The sequence below is a fragment of the Rattus rattus genome, chromosome 14, assembly GCF_011064425.1.
Source record: "Rattus rattus isolate New Zealand chromosome 14, Rrattus_CSIRO_v1, whole genome shotgun sequence".
NCBI lineage: Eukaryota > Metazoa > Chordata > Mammalia > Rodentia > Muridae > Rattus > Rattus rattus.
This window is the reverse complement of record NC_046167.1, coordinates 24,982,855-25,001,539: the sequence shown is the minus strand read 5'-3', so window position 1 is coordinate 25,001,539 and position 18,685 is coordinate 24,982,855. Positions and strand designations below refer to the sequence as shown.

The 18,685-nt window shown below is 45.3% G+C and overlaps 1 protein-coding gene across 1 annotated transcript in view; it reads left to right on the top strand.

Annotated features, from left to right (window-relative positions):
* Positions 1-18,685, top strand: part of Ryr2 (ryanodine receptor 2) — a 393,422-nt gene that overhangs the window by 352,969 nt on the left and 21,768 nt on the right. The window contains exons 89-96 of the mRNA XM_032885202.1: positions 801-882; positions 2,018-3,315; positions 4,786-4,850; positions 8,012-8,159; positions 11,227-11,313; positions 12,152-12,373; positions 14,029-14,159; positions 15,413-15,455. Of these exons, the coding sequence (XP_032741093.1) occupies positions 801-882; positions 2,018-3,315; positions 4,786-4,850; positions 8,012-8,159; positions 11,227-11,313; positions 12,152-12,373; positions 14,029-14,159; positions 15,413-15,455 (2,076 nt within the window). The remainder of the gene's footprint in view (positions 1-800; positions 883-2,017; positions 3,316-4,785; positions 4,851-8,011; positions 8,160-11,226; positions 11,314-12,151; positions 12,374-14,028; positions 14,160-15,412; positions 15,456-18,685) is intronic.

Below are 18,685 nucleotides of genomic sequence, written 5' to 3'. Positions count from 1 at the left end.
TAAATAAGGAACACGTTTTGATGTTAATTCACAAAGTCTGTTAGAAATAACTTGTTGCTTCCCTACCTCAATGCATGTCCCATTTCCAATTCAAGATGCATACATAGGAAGACTATAATCTCATCCTTGGATAAATGTGCCTCTTTGGTGCAGGGCATCTTGCTGCTTATCTAATGGCCTGACATAGCTGTTGGTAATGGGTGCCCAACACATGATAGAAAAAAGAATGTGTTAGGGTCAGAAGAGAGGTGACCGAGAGGGTGAAGGCATTAGCTGCCAAGCCTGGAGACCAAGTGTGATCCCCAGGACCCACACGGTGGAAGGGGAGAACCACTCCGCATAAACTGTCCTATGGTCTCCATAAGCTTACGGTGACATAGGAGCATGGACACACATGTGCACTTTCTCTCAAGGTAAATAAATACATATAAGAAAGAGTAAGAAGAAAGAAGTCAGAGCGAAGGAAAAATAATGTCTCTTCAAGTAAAAGCTGTGTCCTATATGCAGAGAGAGCTGAATCTTGTCCTGCCTTAGCAGGCTCCCCAGGACTTGGATTCTTCTACATACCTGCTGGGCACATGTCCTTGAAGGTGCTTCAGCATACACACATCACAATGAGCAGAGAAGTTCTTTACTTCATCTGCAACTTATTTTCAGTAAGCCATGTGTTTACATTTGACATTCTTAGTTCCACAATGCCGTAAGGAGCTTAGTGTCTGCAGCCAGGAAGTTCTCTGTGAAAATGACCTGATCTTGCCACATTCTCTTCCCCTTCTCTCAAATGCATGCTGTGTTTCTAGGATTCCAGCCAGATTGAGCTCTTAAAAGAACTGATGGATCTCCAGAAGGACATGGTGGTCATGCTGCTGTCTATGCTAGAAGGTAGGACTTTAAGTGTGCGCTACTCTCAAGGTCTCTTTTATTCTTTCCAGACACATTTGTTTTCTTATTTGGCATCGCCATGTAGCGAGACATCACACCAGGAAGCAACGTCCATCAGCTCTGATGCATTGCTGGGTGTCTAGTTTTTCTTCTTCTTGCTATGATAAAATTTCCCAATAGAAGAAACAGTGGAAAAATGGTTATTTCTGGGGCACCTTCTATGCTGGTGGAGAAATTAAGGTGGAAGGGGCTTGAAGCAGCTGGTTATGTTGTATCCACAATGAGAGAGCAAAGAGTCTCTTAATGCTCAGCTCCTTTCTCCAGTATCTCCTGGCCAGAGGATAGTCCTCCCCACAAATAAGACAGGTCTTCTAACACAAGTTAGTGTAGTAAGGCAAATCCCCCACGGGCATCCTTAGAAGCCTACCTCAGGCTCTTCACCACATGTGTCTGCTACACAACCATGTTACAGCAATGTCTGTGGCATCTTTCCAGTCATAGCATTCTGCCTGTTTAGGGGTTCATGGAACCCCACGTTCTAGGAATACAGTCTTCTAAGGAACTCCTATTTATAAAATAACCCCATTTTTAAAAGCTTTTCAGTAATCTCCTCTTTTCTAACTCTAAACTCTGGACCAGGAGGAGACACAAGATAGTGGTTTCCATTGAGGGAGGGAAAAAGAGAAGGAAAGGAAGGAGGGGGAGAGAGGGGGGAGAGGAGGAGGAAGAGGAAGAGGAGGTAGTGCAGGAGGAGGAAGGAGAGAGGGAGGGAGAAGAAAGAAAATAAGGGGAATGGGGGTGGAGGGAGCTCAAGCTGTCAGTGAGAGCAATAAGTACCCTTATCTGATAAACCATCTCCCAGGCCCAGAAATTCAATTTTATGTGTGAAACCTAATTACTTTGTGATCAAGGTTCTTCCAGTGTTTCTTTAATCACCTCGTGAGATGTTAGATTAGAAATAATTATCCATCTGTTCTCATGGCCTCATACACTAGGAGGAAATTTAAATCAGTGACTTTGGTTCATGTTTAATCCCAGGTCTGTATGATTATTCATTGATTGATTGATTGATCGTAAATACCAGCTTTGTCAAAGGTGCTCATTTTTAAACAACCACAAATGCTTTTTCCTTCAGGTAATGTGGTGAACGGAACAATAGGCAAGCAGATGGTGGACATGCTTGTGGAGTCATCCAACAACGTGGAGATGATCCTCAAGTTCTTTGACATGTTTCTGAAACTGAAGGACTTGACATCCTCTGACACATTTAAAGAGTATGACCCTGATGGCAAAGGGGTCATTTCCAAGAGAGACTTCCACAAAGCCATGGAGAGCCACAAACACTACACCCAGTCAGAGACCGAGTTTCTGTTGTCCTGTGCAGAGACAGATGAGAACGAGACGCTGGATTATGAAGAGTTTGTCAAAAGGTTCCACGAGCCTGCCAAGGACATCGGCTTCAACGTCGCCGTTCTGCTGACCAACCTCTCAGAGCACATGCCCAATGACACGAGGCTGCAGACCTTCTTGGAGTTGGCAGAGAGTGTCCTCAACTACTTCCAACCTTTCCTAGGTCGCATCGAGATCATGGGCAGCGCCAAGCGCATCGAGAGGGTCTACTTTGAGATCAGCGAATCCAGCCGAACCCAGTGGGAGAAGCCCCAGGTCAAGGAGTCCAAGAGGCAGTTCATATTCGATGTGGTCAATGAGGGCGGGGAGAAGGAGAAGATGGAGCTCTTTGTGAACTTCTGTGAGGACACCATCTTTGAGATGCAGCTGGCAGCTCAGATCTCAGAGTCCGACCTGAATGAGAGGTCAGCGAATAAAGAGGAGAGTGAAAAGGAGAGGCCAGAGGAGCAGGCCCCACGGATGGGCTTCTTCTCCCTGCTCACTGTCCAGTCAGCCCTGTTTGCACTCAGGTACAATGTCCTAACCCTTGTGAGGATGCTCAGCCTGAAGAGCCTGAAGAAGCAGATGAAGAGAATGAAGAAGATGACAGTGAAGGACATGGTCTCAGCCTTCTTCTCATCCTACTGGAGTGTGTTTGTCACCCTCCTACACTTCGTGGCCAGCGTCTGCAGGGGCTTCTTCCGCATTGTCTCCAGCCTACTGCTGGGGGGCAGCCTGGTGGAAGGTGCTAAGAAAATCAAAGTGGCAGAGCTTCTTGCCAACATGCCAGACCCTACTCAGGATGAGGTTCGAGGAGATGAAGAGGAGGGAGAGAGGAAGCCATTAGAGTCAGCCCTGCCCTCTGAAGACCTAACGGACTTGAAGGAACTGACGGAGGAAAGTGACCTTCTTTCAGACATATTTGGCTTGGATCTGAAGAGAGAAGGAGGGCAGTACAAACTAATTCCTCACAACCCAAATGCTGGCCTCAGTGACCTCATGACCAACCCCATCCCTGTCCCCGAGGTACAAGAAAAGTTTCAGGTACTTTAAGTCATCAGTATTAATGCCATTAGGTACTCCACTCTCTCTCTCTCTCTCTCTCTCTCTCTCTCTCTCTCTCTCTCTCTCTTTTCTCTTTCTCCTGCTCACTCTTGTTCTCATCTTGAGTTTCTGGGGAAAAAAATAACCTTTGGAAGGCAAAACTGGACCCATGAGGAATGTATATGAATCATTATCTGAAACTGTTACTATGTATGCTTCGTGGAGATAAAGTCGTGTTGTGATGGTGATGGTCAGTTGTACCATCACCAACAGAGAGTTGTACCCTACTCTCTGTGCTCATTTTTCCAAGTGCCTGAGAACACCGAGGGAATGAGATAGTCAGAGCCAAAAGGTTTCTCAGTGGGTGTTGATACAAGGCAAACACCAGCAGTTAGATGGAAATAATAAGAGGTAAGACTTAAATTGCCCTAGAAAGAAAAAGATTTGGCCCAGTGGATACGAGAAAGGAGGTTGTTTCTGAAATGAGGAAAGCCAGTAGAAAGGAGCCTAGAAAGTTCTTAATCCACCACTTCTGGAGAGGAGGGTGTGCCTAAAAGGTGAGCGATAGGAGGAGACGTGTTCATGGAATTTCTATCTCAGTCTAAACAAACGGGCTCCTGTGTGGGTTACAGGTTTTGAGTTGACAGGTGGCTACACAGCTCCCCAGATGCACACAGTGGTGATACATAACCATGCTTAGAGAGCGGAGAAGATCTCGGTCACTAAAGCCTGGTTACCATTTCTGTCCAGTTGGCACCAGCTGGAGTCATTTGAGAAGAGAAACTCTCGTCTGAGAAAATAGTCCTCCACAATGCTGGCCTGGAGGCAAGTCCGTCAGGCCTTCTCTAAATTAACGATTGATATGGGGAGGTCCAGCCCACTGTGGGTGGTACCACATCAAGGCAGATAATCCTGGCTGATGTTAGAAAGCAGGCTGAGAAAACAATGAAGATGAAGCCAGGAAGCAGTGTTCTACCTGCTTCTGCTTCAGCTCCTGCCTCAAGGTCCCTGCCCTGAATTCCCTCAGTGATGGACTGGTGTGAAGCAAACCCTTTCCTCTCCAGATACTTCTGCCCATGGTGCTTTATCACCAACAATGGGAATCTAAGTATGATAATTTGCAAGCACGAGGCCTGGAATTCAATCCAAAGAATTCACATTTTTAAAAAGAAAAAGTCAAGCATAATAGTGTGGGGCTCATAATCTCAGCTCGGGGGAGGCAAAGACAGGTAGGTCCCTGGAGTTCACGATCTAGCATGGCTAATGGAAGAATATTACATCTGCCTGAAAAACCCAAGGTATGAGTCTTCTGAAGAACAATGGCTTAGGTTGTCCTCTGATCTCCATTCGCATGGTCACGTGTATACATAGCTACCTGCAGAGATAAGAACACTCGCACTATATACAGACATCTACAACAGTAATAAGATGTTTTTGCCTTTGTTTTTGTTTGCTACTGTCATGTTCAAGGAGCAGAAGGTAAAAGAAGAAAAGGAAGAAAAGGAAGAAACCAAGTCTGAACCGGAGAAGGCTGAGTATGTACCACCACAGGCATTCCCGTATGTCCAGGAACCTCTTGGCCTGGCCCCTGCTCTTTGGGACACTCTTACCTTGCAGAGGTGTCACATGACCCCATCTCAGACCTATGTGAAAACCAGGACCTCACCTCCTATAGGGCCACCAGGATTACCCCCACCTAGGGTCTTTCTCCTCTTCCCATGGGCATTCCCTGTGTGTGATTCTCCCCTACCAGAAGAAACCCCAGTGTCTCTATAAAAGGACTGATGTATGAAGCTTATATATGAATGTCCTGTTAAAGATGGGAAGAAACTAATGTGGCAATGTCATCTTCGTGTGTTCGGTAGTGGCTTCTCTGAGCACTGTCTGAGGCCACGTGAACAGAGATCTCTTAGAGGTTGTTAAAAATGAAAGTTGCAGGCTGGAGAGGTAGGTTAACTAGTAAAGCTCCTGCTCCATAAGCTTGAGGACCTAGTTCGATCCCCACAGCCTACATCAGATCCTTGGTGTGAGGTGCAGATTTGTAATCCCAGTACTGAGGAGGGGAAGACAGGCAGCTCCGGCTCCCTGGACAGCCATGCTAGCCTAATCAGAGAGCTGTAGGCCAGTAAGAGACTTTGTTGGAAAAAGTATTTGGTGATTGGCTACTGAAGAGCCACACCCAAGGTTACCTCATGGCCTCCATGAGAACATATATGCACGCGCGCGCGCGCGCACACACACACACACACACACACACACAAACACACACAAACACACACATATGAATTCGTCCACCCACTCACAAACACAGTGCAGATTCCTGAGCCCCATCCCACTGTATGCATGCTAGTGTGAATGAGCACACATGCACTCATGTGTGCACATGCATACATGTGCATGCATACATTCTTGTTGTGGTATGGGCCTAGGGGTCTGCATCTTCATGAGCACATATGGTGTTGTGGAGCCCAATTATAAACACGGAGGTAGGTAATGAGGAACACAGAATGAAACAAGAGAAATGCCCAACTCTCTCTCCACAATAGCTTTCCATCAGTAGTAGAAAACCCTTGTCTCCCTCCTACCCCAAACATATGCAATCTCATGTCCAGCTAGAAAAGGCTATGAAGAACAGAAAACCATAGATTCCTGTCTCATCGCCGTTCTCATAGAACAGGCACTTTGCCGATCTCCCCTAATCACTTTGCTACTTCACTAGCCTGTTTTCATTGTCTTAGATCTGTTGGAAATATGGCCAGATAATTTAGAGTAGTAAACGTAGCACACGTGACAGGGTGCAGTCAACATGACGTTCTTACCTGCTGGGAAGTACAGTGTTGGGCGTGAGCTGAGCTCAGCATCCGTGCCCTCACAAGGAGTCTTACTTTCTTTACATGAAAAGCGTTTTTGATATGAACCCCTAGTTCTTCTGGGACTGAAGAGGTGAGTTAGCAGGTAAATGTGCTTCTTGCCAAGTCTGGAGACCTGAGTTTGATCCCCAGTATCCACATGGCAGAAGAAGATACCTAACTGTCTCACTCACCGCAGCTTGTCCTCTGACCCCGTCCCCCCACGCACACACACGTGTGCAAGTGCACACACGACATAGATGAGTAACTCTAATTCTTAGAAGCTTACAAAACTTCTGGTTCTAATTCCATTGTTATCTGAGATTAATATAGCAATAAGAGCATATTGTTTTAAATAAAATTAATGTATTTTTCTTAATAAAATTAAGTGAATATGATTACTAGTATCAGTGTATTAGTGTTATCAGTGTCTTTTATATGTGGGAAAAAACCAAAATGTACAGGACTCTGATTTTAAGTCTCAGGGGTTAGAGACTGTTAAAATTTGAATTATGGGCCAGCAAGAGGGCTCAGCAGGCAAGTGCACTTGTGCCAAACCTGAGGCCCTGAGTTCAGTCCCCAGATCTTCATTGTAGTGTTGAGAATCAACTCCTGCGTGTTGTCCTCTGACCTTCACTAGTGCACTAGGACATCTGACCCTGAATATGACAATGACCCTGTATATGACTGTGACCCTACCACAAATGGCTTAAACCCCCAATGGCATGCCTCCCCATACGTACACACAAATGGCATCCCCTCCCCACCCCGCACATACACATAAAGGTATGCCCTGCCCCTCCCACACACAAATGGCATGCCCTGCCCCCAACACACACACATAAAGATATGCCCTGCCCCTCCCACACACAAATAAAGCAATCACCTCTAGGCCTTTGGGAGGCTGGCCAGGAAAACCGCACATCCAAGGATATCTTGGGTTATACAGAGGAAGTCCAAGGCTAACTTGGGTAACTTAGTGAGACCCTGTTTCCAATTTAATGGTAAAAAAAGGGGACTGGACTGGAACTTCATGGCAGATCACTTGCTGGGGAATACACGAGGCCTCCCTTCCATCCATAATAAAAAGGAACTAAAGTGCGTTGAATAGGGGTTGGGGAGACAGGAGAAATGTCTTTGTTGTTGTGCCATTTTGTAATCAAATGTCTTACTATACAAGCAAAGATAATCTGCCAAATAGGGGCACAAAAAGCTTCCTGGCCTGGAAAAATGTCCTTTTGATTCAGAGTCCACAGAATTATTCATCTGCGGGGAGGGCAGGAAATCCTTTTCCTCAATCTAAAACCCAGAAGGTTATGATTATTTGGGGTAGAACTCAGTTTGGGAGCTACAGAGAATGGCTCAGTTTCTAAAATGCTTGCCACGTGAATGCATAACCCTGAGTTTGATCCCCAAAACCACATAAAAGGCTGGACAGAATGGCTTGCTCTTGTAATCCCAGCACTTGGGAGGTAGAGATGGTCAAATCCCCGGGAGTGGCTGGCCAGACAGCCTAGCCTAAAGGTGAAACAGTCCTAAACTCTCTCACAAATCACTGTGAGTAGTACCCGAGGATGAAGGGCCCTCAAGGTCTCTATCTGGATCCCACATGTATATGCACATACATGCACATGCACATACATGCACATGCTTACACCCACATAGTAGCTCACAACTGTCTGTATACCCACATAGTAGCTCACAACTGTTCTTACATGAACGTATGTGTACAGGCACAGAGGGCTTAGTTTCTAAACAGCTGTTGCGATTTATCTGCTCCCTTTGTATTTTGTGAAGTAGCTGTGTGGTTCTTCGGGTCTTCGACATGGCTTCCTTTGCTTTTACAGGGGAGAGGATGGAGAAAAAGAAGAAAAAGCCAAAGATGATAAGGGTAAACAGAAGTTGAGGCAGCTTCATACACATCGATATGGGGAGCCTGAGGTTCCCGAGTCAGCATTCTGGAAGAAAATCATAGCCTACCAACAGAAGCTGCTGGTGAGACTTTTGGTACTGATTGGTTGTCCCTGGTTATGTGTAGCCGTTGATCCCAAAAGCCCTTCTCCTACCCACATCTGAGAGTGTTCAAGTCCCTTGTGTACGAATAGTGGAATGTTTGAGTGTAAAGAGCACATATCCTTCCATATGTTTTCACCTATCTAGATTATTTACAACCTCTAACACAGTTTGAATGTTATGGAAATGTTTAGGGAATAATGGTAAGAGCAAAAAAGTCTGTATCCATTTAGGACAAATTTTTTTCCAAGTGTTTTCTCTTTGCAACTGATTTGACACATGGAGGCTCTGCCTTCATAACCAGAGGGCTAACCAGATGTTTATCTATTCGTTTTAGTGTATTGGGGTTCTTTAAACAGTTTATCTTTATTTTGCGTGAACATGTGAATGTGTCCATACATTGATGTATACTATGGGTATGGAAGTGCCTGGGGGAGCCAGAGATCTGATACCTGGAACTGAAGCTACAGACAGTTGTGAGCTACTATGTGGGTTCTGCGAACCAAACCTTGGTCCCCTGCATGGGCAGCCAGTTTGTTGAGCCATCTCTGCAGCCCACTGTATTTGTGTTATGAGGCAAATGTCTATTTTTCTAGCTACTGCTCCTTCTACACAATTTACGATGCCTAACACTCCATGGCCTGCACACACCTTCCCATGGTTGGTACCTCCAAGGTCTCTACATACGTTCACACTGTCTTAACATCTGAACGACAGACACCACAGTAGCTCCAGAGTCTTCCTACAAATACCTTGGAACCCATCAGCCCAGAACCTAGTGAATCTACCATCCCACCTTTTACTAAAAAGAAATACGTATAAACTTATAGAGATAAAACATAAATGCATTTTATAAAAAGTTTCTTTAGTGACAGGTAAGAGAAAATGAAGAAACAAAAGAAAGAAGATAGTTCTTCATAGGGTTTTATAGGAGTATTTCCCAAATCAGGTTCTTTCCCTGTATTGTTTGCTGCAGAGTCCGTTGAACATAAAGGTTTCTGAGATAACTCTGTATAATTGTTAATTTGATGTGCATCCGTGGTTGCCATAGCAGCAGGTGTCTTTGTTTGTAGATGCTCTGGACGTTGGGTAGGCTCCTCAGTACACATCAGTCCTGTGGTTGCCCAGGAGCCTGTCTCTGTTGTTGCCTAAGGAAAGCAACTGAGATGTGCTTTCATTTCCTCCTCTGGGTCCCTGTGTTTCCCAGTTATATAACTCTTTCTCCATCTCTGCAGCCTTGGCCTCGGCTTGCCACTTTGCACACATCAGACCAGTCATGGCCCTGGTGCCTGCCCCGTGCCCATAGATCTCTCCCCTCCATGTCTTTGTGACAGTCCCCATACAAAAGCCACAGTTAGATAACTCAGTCTCTGTGACCTGTTTTGTTACTTGCTGGGAGATACATATAACTGGCCCACTTTGAATATGTCATCCACTCCTAGTATAACTAGGCATGGCCGTAAAGCCAGAATCCCACTGCAGGGCAAGGACCCCACAGAGAAGGGTTATATCCATGGAGAGATTAGTGAGAGGCATTGTCGTTGTGGTTAGGCCTTATCATGTTAAAGCTCACTCCATGTTCTAACAAACGGTAACTTCCAATGTGGCCTCTTCCCTTACATCCTCTTCCGCTGAGTTGCTTTGACTTCTTCCCATTCACTGTACCATACCCACCAGTCACTTAGCACTCAGTCACTAAGAGTCCTTTCTTTCTTACTTCTAGCATAGTACAGAAACAAACAAACGAAGAAAAAAAAAACCCCTCAGTTCTTCTTTTAACGTGCCTTGAAGATTCCTGATTCCGTGTCCACAGTTACCGTGGATGTAGACCCACTCATGTTACCTCGTTTTTGCAGCCATGCATACTACCCAGTCCCCGTTGCTTCTACTGTTTCCACAGAGGAGTTTCTAAGTCATCATCTAGTTCCATCCCGTCCTCTTTAGCTCTCCAAAAGCATCTTATCCCATCTAGAATGAAACAGCAGTCGTCACAGTGGCAGCATACGAAGTGTTGTGTTAATTATTAGTAGCATATTAAAATGACTAACAGGCATTATCATAGATTCTCATAGCAAATGTAGGAGGCTGGTTCTGTTGTGCTCACGTTACAGAAGAGACAAGATATGTTCCAGGAAGGGTTAGGTCATTTACAACATTCTAAATCCAGGAAATGCTAGAACAGACTTCACATGCTCAAAAGTATAATCTTAGAGGTTGTAAATGGATTTAGAGATCATTGAATCAGTTTGCCGTAACGGACAACTCAAATCCTCATCAGAAGCCTTTAGAACTCAGCTGCTGTTCCCCTGCCAGAGCTCACTTCTGAAGCACGCACACACACACACACACACACACACACACACACACACACACACACACACACACACACACACAAACTACTCGTTTTAGTAATACCTCTGGAGACCAGAAGAGGGCATCAGATCCCCCCAAAATTAGAGTTACAGATAGTTGTGAGCTTCTGTGTGGATGCTGGAAACTGAGCCTAGCTCTCAGCAAATGCACTTAACCCTCTCTCCAACCCCACTATAATTAAAGGCCCTGCCCATGCTATCTACGTCTCTAACACGCTGTCCATGTCTCTAAGATGCTACCCACATCTCTAACACGCTATCCACGTCTCTAACACGCTATCCATGTCTCTAATACGCTATCCATGTCTCTAACACGCTCCCCACGTCTCTAACACGCTCCCCATGTCTCTTGCCTCCCCAAGGTGCTCAGTCTCACCTCCTGACATAAGCCTTTCCTAGTCATCCATTCCAAACTATCCTCGCAGTCCCCAAACCCTCACCTAAGTATCAATGTGCCATTTGGAGTTCCTGAATGATAGCTGACCAAGGTGTGGTTATAACTAGTGGTCTTCTCCGTGGCAGAAGAAACTCTGTCCCTCGCTGTGTGTCCCCAGCACCACCGACACAGCAGGCTCTCAGTCTGTAGGTTGGAGTAAATGAACGGATGGTTTGTTTCAAACGTTTGCACATTTCTGATCCCTTACCATGGGCCTGTTCTTAACTCTTTCTCTCTTCAGAACTATTTTGCTCGCAACTTTTACAACATGAGAATGCTGGCCCTGTTTGTCGCCTTCGCCATCAATTTCATCCTGCTCTTCTACAAGGTACGTGTGTGTGCTCTGGTGGGTTAGAGACCATTATAAGTGTCAAAAGTGACTGATACCAGTGGATAGATTCCCCGTGAGCTGCAAGTGAGCACATTATACTGAGTCTAAACTGCATCTGCACAAACGAGACTAACCAAAGCCCAGTCCCACTACAGATGCCACAGAAAATGGTGCGTGCACTCTTGGCATTGGAGTAGGAGGGACCTCAGCTGGCCGGGACTGAGAAGGTGGGGTGTTACAGAGGGTGTACCCCAGTGTTTCTAGGACGACTCAGCTGGATTTCTTACTTGTTATGATTTATGATGCTTGGCTGTGACAGAACCTTTCTTACATGACATTATTTGGCTAACTGAGAAGAAAAGTACCTAGTGTTTTCTGCACAATTTGGATTCCTTATAACTCTTCGTTGGATTAGCATGAACTTGAAAAAATTAACAATTAGTGTGTGTGTGTGTGTGTGTGTGTGTGTGTGCTCACACGCACACAAGCGTGTCATGGTGTGCATGCGGAGGTCAGAGAACACCTGACAAGAGTCCATTTCTTCCTTCCATCAATGTCATTTCTGGAGAATGGGACTTAGGTCATCAAACTTGGCAGCAAGTGCAATTTCCTACCAAGTTATCTCTCCAGCAACCCCCTAGCATAAACTTTAGATGCGTATTTATTAATCGTGATCGCTGTTGGAAAAGCTGTCTCTTTATACTTTCCCCGATAGTCTTTCCATGATACCGTCCTGTTCTGACTTCACATCTGCAGAGGTCGTGTTTCAGTTCCTTTCTGCTCGTGGCGATGTGGCACGCGGAGAACTGACCGTATTTTAAATGGTTTGAATCAGGTCTCCACTTCTTCTGTGGTTGAAGGGAAGGAGCTGCCTACCCGAACTTCCAGCGATGCCGCTAAAGTGACCACCAGCCTGGACAGCAGCCCCCACAGAGTCATTGCGGTTCACTACGTCCTGGAGGAGAGTAGCGGCTACATGGAACCCACCCTGCGCATCCTAGCCATCCTCCACACCATCATCTCCTTCTTCTGCATCATCGGGTACTATTGCCTGAAAGTAAGTCCCCGGCTTCCTGTGCTTAGAGGGTCTGTCTGGGGATTCTGGTACTAAGGTGGAATTTCCGAGTGTGGCATTTTGTTTGGGATGCTCTTGGGATCCACACCACTGGGGCAGAAGGGAGAAGCAGGCTGGGGTAAGGGGAAATAACGGGCTAAGGGCAGGAGAGTAAAATGTGGTCATAGGCATCCATCTCCAACAGTAGGATGAGAAAACCTGATCTCTCCGAGTTTCCACTGATCAGTCATTGATTTCGAGTATGCTTTTGCCTTCTGATAATTATTTATACAGTCAACCTTTTCAAGTACAACTTGACCACACAAAGGTGAGCCACCCTCCCCACCGCCCACAGTCTCTCAGAGTTAAATACCTGTAAAGTGCGACTGTTCTGTTGTTAGGCACAGATCTCTCAACATCCACAAGTCTCACAATCCTTGCTCTTTTATCCAGAAAATAAGTTGCCTTTATACCTACGTCTCTGCCAGGGGTAACAGTAAGCCTTGGTGAATAGAAATTGAGATGGCAATATAGTCTCTGGGAGTGCTTGAGGATGTCCTCACCTGCACAAATATATCTATTTTTTATTTCACTGCCTTATGCCTCTGGCTATGAAGTCTCATAAGATAGTTGAAAAACTTGGGGCTTAGAATAAAACACTAGTGTGTGAAATATAGGGATCTTTTCTACCTCTTGTTCCCCTCTTCTCATGGGGATAAATATTTCTAGATACTTCCTTGGTGTCCCTACTATGCTTGCATAGACCCTGTCCACCTGAAAAGGGAATCATCCACAGATGACAGAGATACCTTGTTTTATTCACCAAGACTTTTGCCAGTTGTCTTAGTTAGGGCTTCTATTCCTGCACACAACACCATGACCAAGAAGCAAGTTGGGGAGGAAAGGGTTTACTCAGCTTACACTTCCACATTGCTGTTCATCACCAAAGGAAGTCAGGACTGGACTGGACAAGGCAGGAACCTGGAGGCAGGAGCTGATGCAGAGGCCATGGAGGGTGCTGCTTACTGGCTTGCTTCCCCTGGCTTGATCAGCTTGCCTTCTTGTAGAACCCAGGACCACCAGCCCAGGGATGACACCACCCACAATGGGCTGGGCCCTCTCACCCTTGATCATTAATTGAGAAAATGTCTTACAGCTGGGTCTCATGGAGGCATTTCCTCAAGGGAGGCTCCTTTCTCTGTGCTAACTCCAGCTTGTGTCAAGTTGACACACAAAACCAGCCAGCACACCAATGTTAAATTGGTGAATTTACCTCTATATAATATATACAGGCTGTGCATAGAGTTACTCAAGAGATTAAAAAAAACATGCATTTGGAGATGTAAGTTTTTTCACATCTGTTCATTTAAATTTATATTGAGTATTTTGTAGTCGCCTGTCTCTTTTAGAACTTAGAATGCTTCCAGTAACCTAATCATACACTAACCCTCGTGTCTTTAAAGCATATGAACGTGTATGTGTACTGCCTTCCTCCAGACCTTCTAAATGCTTCTTTTCTCCTGAATGTAATTGATTGATTTTCACTGAAGTTTTGCTTGCCTGCAATTTCAAGAGCTGTTTTGTAAAGATAGTGACTGTGAGACATGTCAGTCCAGCTAAACAAATGTCGGCATGGGCATGCTGATTCCCACCCGCAGGTCCCCTTGGTTATTTTTAAGCGAGAGAAGGAAGTGGCACGGAAGTTGGAGTTTGATGGGCTTTACATTACGGAGCAGCCATCGGAAGACGATATCAAAGGCCAATGGGACAGACTGGTGATCAACACACAGTGAGTGAAGGATTATAAGAAGCATTTCTGGGCTCAGGGATTTCAAGATGTTTAAAGAAATTCTCTGCTAGTGTTTCTGAAGGTTTGTTAAAAGTTCAGCCCAAGCGAGTAACGGTTATGTATTCAGCCAAGAAAATCAAAAGACTAAGAACGCTGAGAAGCCTAATGGATGCTGTAGTTTCTGCCCCTCTGGTCTGACTCTCTTAATCAAACAGTGCTTGGAGGCTATTTCCACAGTGCTGATGGGACTACACAGCCATTACCCAGTGTTCAAGGGAGTGCGGCACTAGGCTCACGCCCCACGGTGCAGCACAGTCTCATCCGAATGCAGAGGAAGCAGAAACTAGTCATCAAGGAAAGCGGTGTAGCATCTAAGGCGAACATTGGATCTGCAGTGCTAATGTGCCCGAGCTTCCAGAGGACATCACCCACCAGCCTGTTACAGTGTGATGTCCCTCACATATAAATCCATCCCAACTTATACCTTCTGTAAAAACAGTTATTGGCAGTGTATTTTTGAGTGTTTATACTCCACAAGGACCAAATCTGCTGGGTTTGTTTACTCTTTACTTTTTTATCTCGCTGAGGGTAACCCAAGGCCTCACCCATGCTCTGTAAATATTCTGCTGATTCTATGTCCCCAGCCCTGGAATTGCTGATTCTTAAGTTACCATTTCTAGTAGGCTCCAGGTTTTCCAGTGGGGAATAAGACTCTGACTTCATAGCAACACAGTGATAGGTCTCTAGTCTACTAGTTTGCTCCTTTTTGGAGTGGGGGGACTTAAACCCAGGGCCTTGAGCATGCTAGACAAAGTACTCTAAGCCATCACCCAAACCACAGTTTCTAAACATTCTAAGTTTAAAAATAAATGACAAGAATATATACATATATATATATCACTCATAAATAAGTGATAAATATAATATAATAACTTGTAAATAAATATGATTATATTAACATATCATTGCATATCCTTTTAATGTGATCTACCTATTTGTATGTTTATATGTTATTACTTAAAATATTTAGTATACTTAAATGATTTAGAAAAAAATATGAACAGAGTGGTTGACGATATAGAAAACGTTTAACCAGAGTGGTTATGTGATTTGTTGTACTACTAATAGGTTTCAGGATATCTGAATGGATATTATTTTCCATATTTTGTTTATTTCAAATTATGTGTCATTCGTCATTTTAAAAGGTAATACTATTCTTACCTCTCTGCTTTTGTATCTTTTGAATCTTTTAGGTCATTTCCCAATAACTACTGGGATAAATTTGTTAAAAGAAAGGTAATATTTCTAAGAGGGAATGAATTCCCATATTTTTTCTTTTTTCTTTTTTTTAAGGGTGCTTCGGGCTCTATTGTGATGTGTTTTGGATGGAGAATGGGATGTGACGTGTGTTCCAATTGCTTGCTTGCTGTTGCTATTTCCAGGCAGCGAGAGAATCGAATAGGGACGTTCAAAAGAGCATCTGAGAAATCCATACTCTTTTGCCCCCAGATCAACAGCCCTTGCTTCCCTTGCCTGTCCTGCCTTAGGGAACAATGACAAGAATCAGTAAGAATGTTGCCCCGTGTGGGCTGCAGGCTGTGGGCTTTGTCTGTTGGTTTGTTTGGTTTGTTTTCTGTCTTATAACTTTAAAGACCTTAAAAAAAAAAAACAAACGGATTCTAATTGTACTGGAGTGTGGCGGGGAGAACAGAGAGAACAGTGGTCTTGTTTCAGCCACAACCCTGCCTGCTAAGCTCTGCCGTTGAGAACCTCTGCTCAGAGGCTGGGCTATCCCTGCGCACCCTACCACACAGGTTCAAGGTGGCTCCACACGGTTCAGTTAAAATATTGCATGCAAAGTGATTGTGTGCTGAGAGCTGCTGCTTGGGAATACCTTTTTCTTTTTTTCCTTTCTTTTTTTTAATTTTCTTTCTGATTCTCGGTCCCCCTCCCCCTCTCCCTCTCCCTCTCCCTTCCCCTTCCCGCTTCCCCCCCTCTCTAATGTAGTTTTGAGGGAAGTTCTCAGACTGTAGCGGAAATTACCCTGGAACTCACCAGGCAGCCCAGGTTAGCTTCATTCGCACTGTAGTGTCAGCTTCCTGAGAATGCTGGGATTGCAGGCACCCCCTCACCCTGATACCTCTTCCCTCACCATCCACCCCACCCCCACTTAGCCTCCTCCAGGCGCCCTGTTGATTCTTTGAGCTGCTCAGCTCACCCACTGTCTCCTGGTGAATGCCAGTTCCCTGTGTACTGGCACAGGTGCACCTGTCCTGGGAAGAGATATTTTGTGTCTTTATCAATTCAGGGCTGCTTCAACTCCTTGGTTGTCAAGGAAACCCAGTCTTACCACTTGATGCAGAGATGGCGCATACACCAAGAGCTGAAATTAACTGAAGTGTAATCAAGCACAGTGTGTGTGCGTGTGTGTGTGTGTGTGTGTATGTGGTGTGTGTGTGTGTGTGTGTGTGTGTGTGTGTGTGTGTATGTGGTGTGTGTGTATGTGGTGTGTGTGTATGTGGTGTGTGTGTATATGTGGTGTGTGTGTATGTGTGTGTGTGTGTGTGGTGTGTGTGTGTGTGTGTGTGTGTGTGTGTGTGTGTGTGTGTGTGGTGTGTGTGTGTGTGTGTGTGTGTGTGTGTGTGTGTGTGTGTGGTGTGTGTGTGTGTGTGTGTATGTGTGTGTGTGTGTATGTGGGTGTGTGTGTGTGTGTGTGTGTGGGTGTGTGTGTGTGTGTAGTGTGTGTGTGTAGTGTGTGTGTGTGTGTGTGTGTGTGTGTGTGTGTGTGGTGTGTGTGTGTGGGTGTGTGTGTGTGGGTGTGGTGTGTGTGTGTGTGTGTGTGTGTGTGTGTGTGTGTGTGTGTGTGTGTGTGTGGTGTGTGTGTGTGGTGTGTGTGTGGTGTGTTTGTGTGTGTGTTTTTGTGTGTGTGTGGTGTGTGTGTGGTGTGTTTGTGTGTGTGTGTGTGTGTGTGGTGTGTGTGTGTGGTGTGTGTGTGTGTGTGTGTGTGTGTGTGTGTGTGTGTGTGTGTGTGTGTGTGTGGTGTGTGTGTGTGTGTGTGTGGTGTGTGTGGTGTGTGTGTGGTGTTTTGTGTGTGTGTGTGTGTGTGGTTTGTGTGTGGTGTGTGTGTGGTGTGTGTGTGGTGTGTGTGTATTTGTGGTGTATGTGTGTGTGTAGTGTGTGTGTGTTGTGTGTGTATGTTTGTGTAGTGTGTGGTGTATGTGTGTATGTAGTGTGTGTGTGTGTGTGTGTGTGTGTGTGGTGTGTGTCTGTCTGTGTGTGTGTGTCTGTGTGTGTGTGTGTGTGTGTGTGTGTGTGTCCCTACTTGGTGGTGGAAAGAGTCTTGGATTGCTGATATCTTTGTACATTTTTGTTACCTTGTGAATTGTCACTTTGAGTTTATTATACTAACACATAAATGCCTATCTAAATTAAACCAGAGTTTTCAACTATTCTAAAATAATTTTAAATGGGCAATTTAAATATCTTATATCTACGAAGTTTTTAGAATGGTATAAAAAGGGAGTTTCTAAAATATAAAACCAAAAGTGTTTCCAGAAAAAAAAATAAAACCTTCTACATTTATGTTAAATAAACAGCAAGGCCAGGACTAGAGCGATGACACAAGTGTTTGCTGTGTGACCTGAGGACCTGAGTTTGTACCCCCAGCACTCACACGAACTGGCCCAGTGCATGCTTGAAATCCAAGCGTCAGGCAGGGCGTAGCTCTGAGCATCAGGAGGACTCACTGGCCCTTTAGCCTCACAGGAATGAGCTCCAGGTTCAGTGAGAGACCAAACCGGAAAGGGAATAAAGAAACCATCTGACACTGATCTCTGGCCTTCACACACACCCACAGATGTGCACGCACACACATGCACGCATGCACACACAAAATAAGAAAGCAGGGAAGGGGAGAGAAGAGGAGCTCCTGGCTCCTGGCTCCTCCGCTGCAGTACCTGCTGTGTCCTCTAGGGTGAAGAGCGAGCCGGGGCATGCTCTGTAGAGACGGGCCGCCACACGCCCTCTTCAGCCCTGAGAAAAAGTACCCAGTAGATGGCTTAGTCAGCCTGAAAGGCCTGTGCTCTTAGTCATGTAACCGCCACTTGGCTTTAATGCTTTTTTTTTTTTTTGACTTAACCTGTTTTGCGCGTGCTGAGAGACCCGTCCTTCCTGGGTTCCCTCTGTCTGCTCTTGTCTTTCCTTCCCCCTGTGTCCTCTTGCCTTCCCACTTGGTCTCCTGGGCACACTATCTTTTGCTTGCTCTCCTCCTGTCCCTCCTGCTATTAATGATCTACTCTGTTTTTCTTTCCTCGATCTCCCCATTCCTTCCATTTTGGCTGTTCCTTGGTACCATTACACATGGATTTAGGCCTGGGAGAAGCACATCACAGAGCTGGACATGCTGGGATTTATGCTGAGCTGCGAGCCATGTCCAAGTACCAGGCGCTCGCTTTCTCTCTCTCTCTCTCTCTCTCTCTCTGGCTCTCTGTCTCTCTCTCTCTCTTTGTGTGTATGTATGTGTGTGT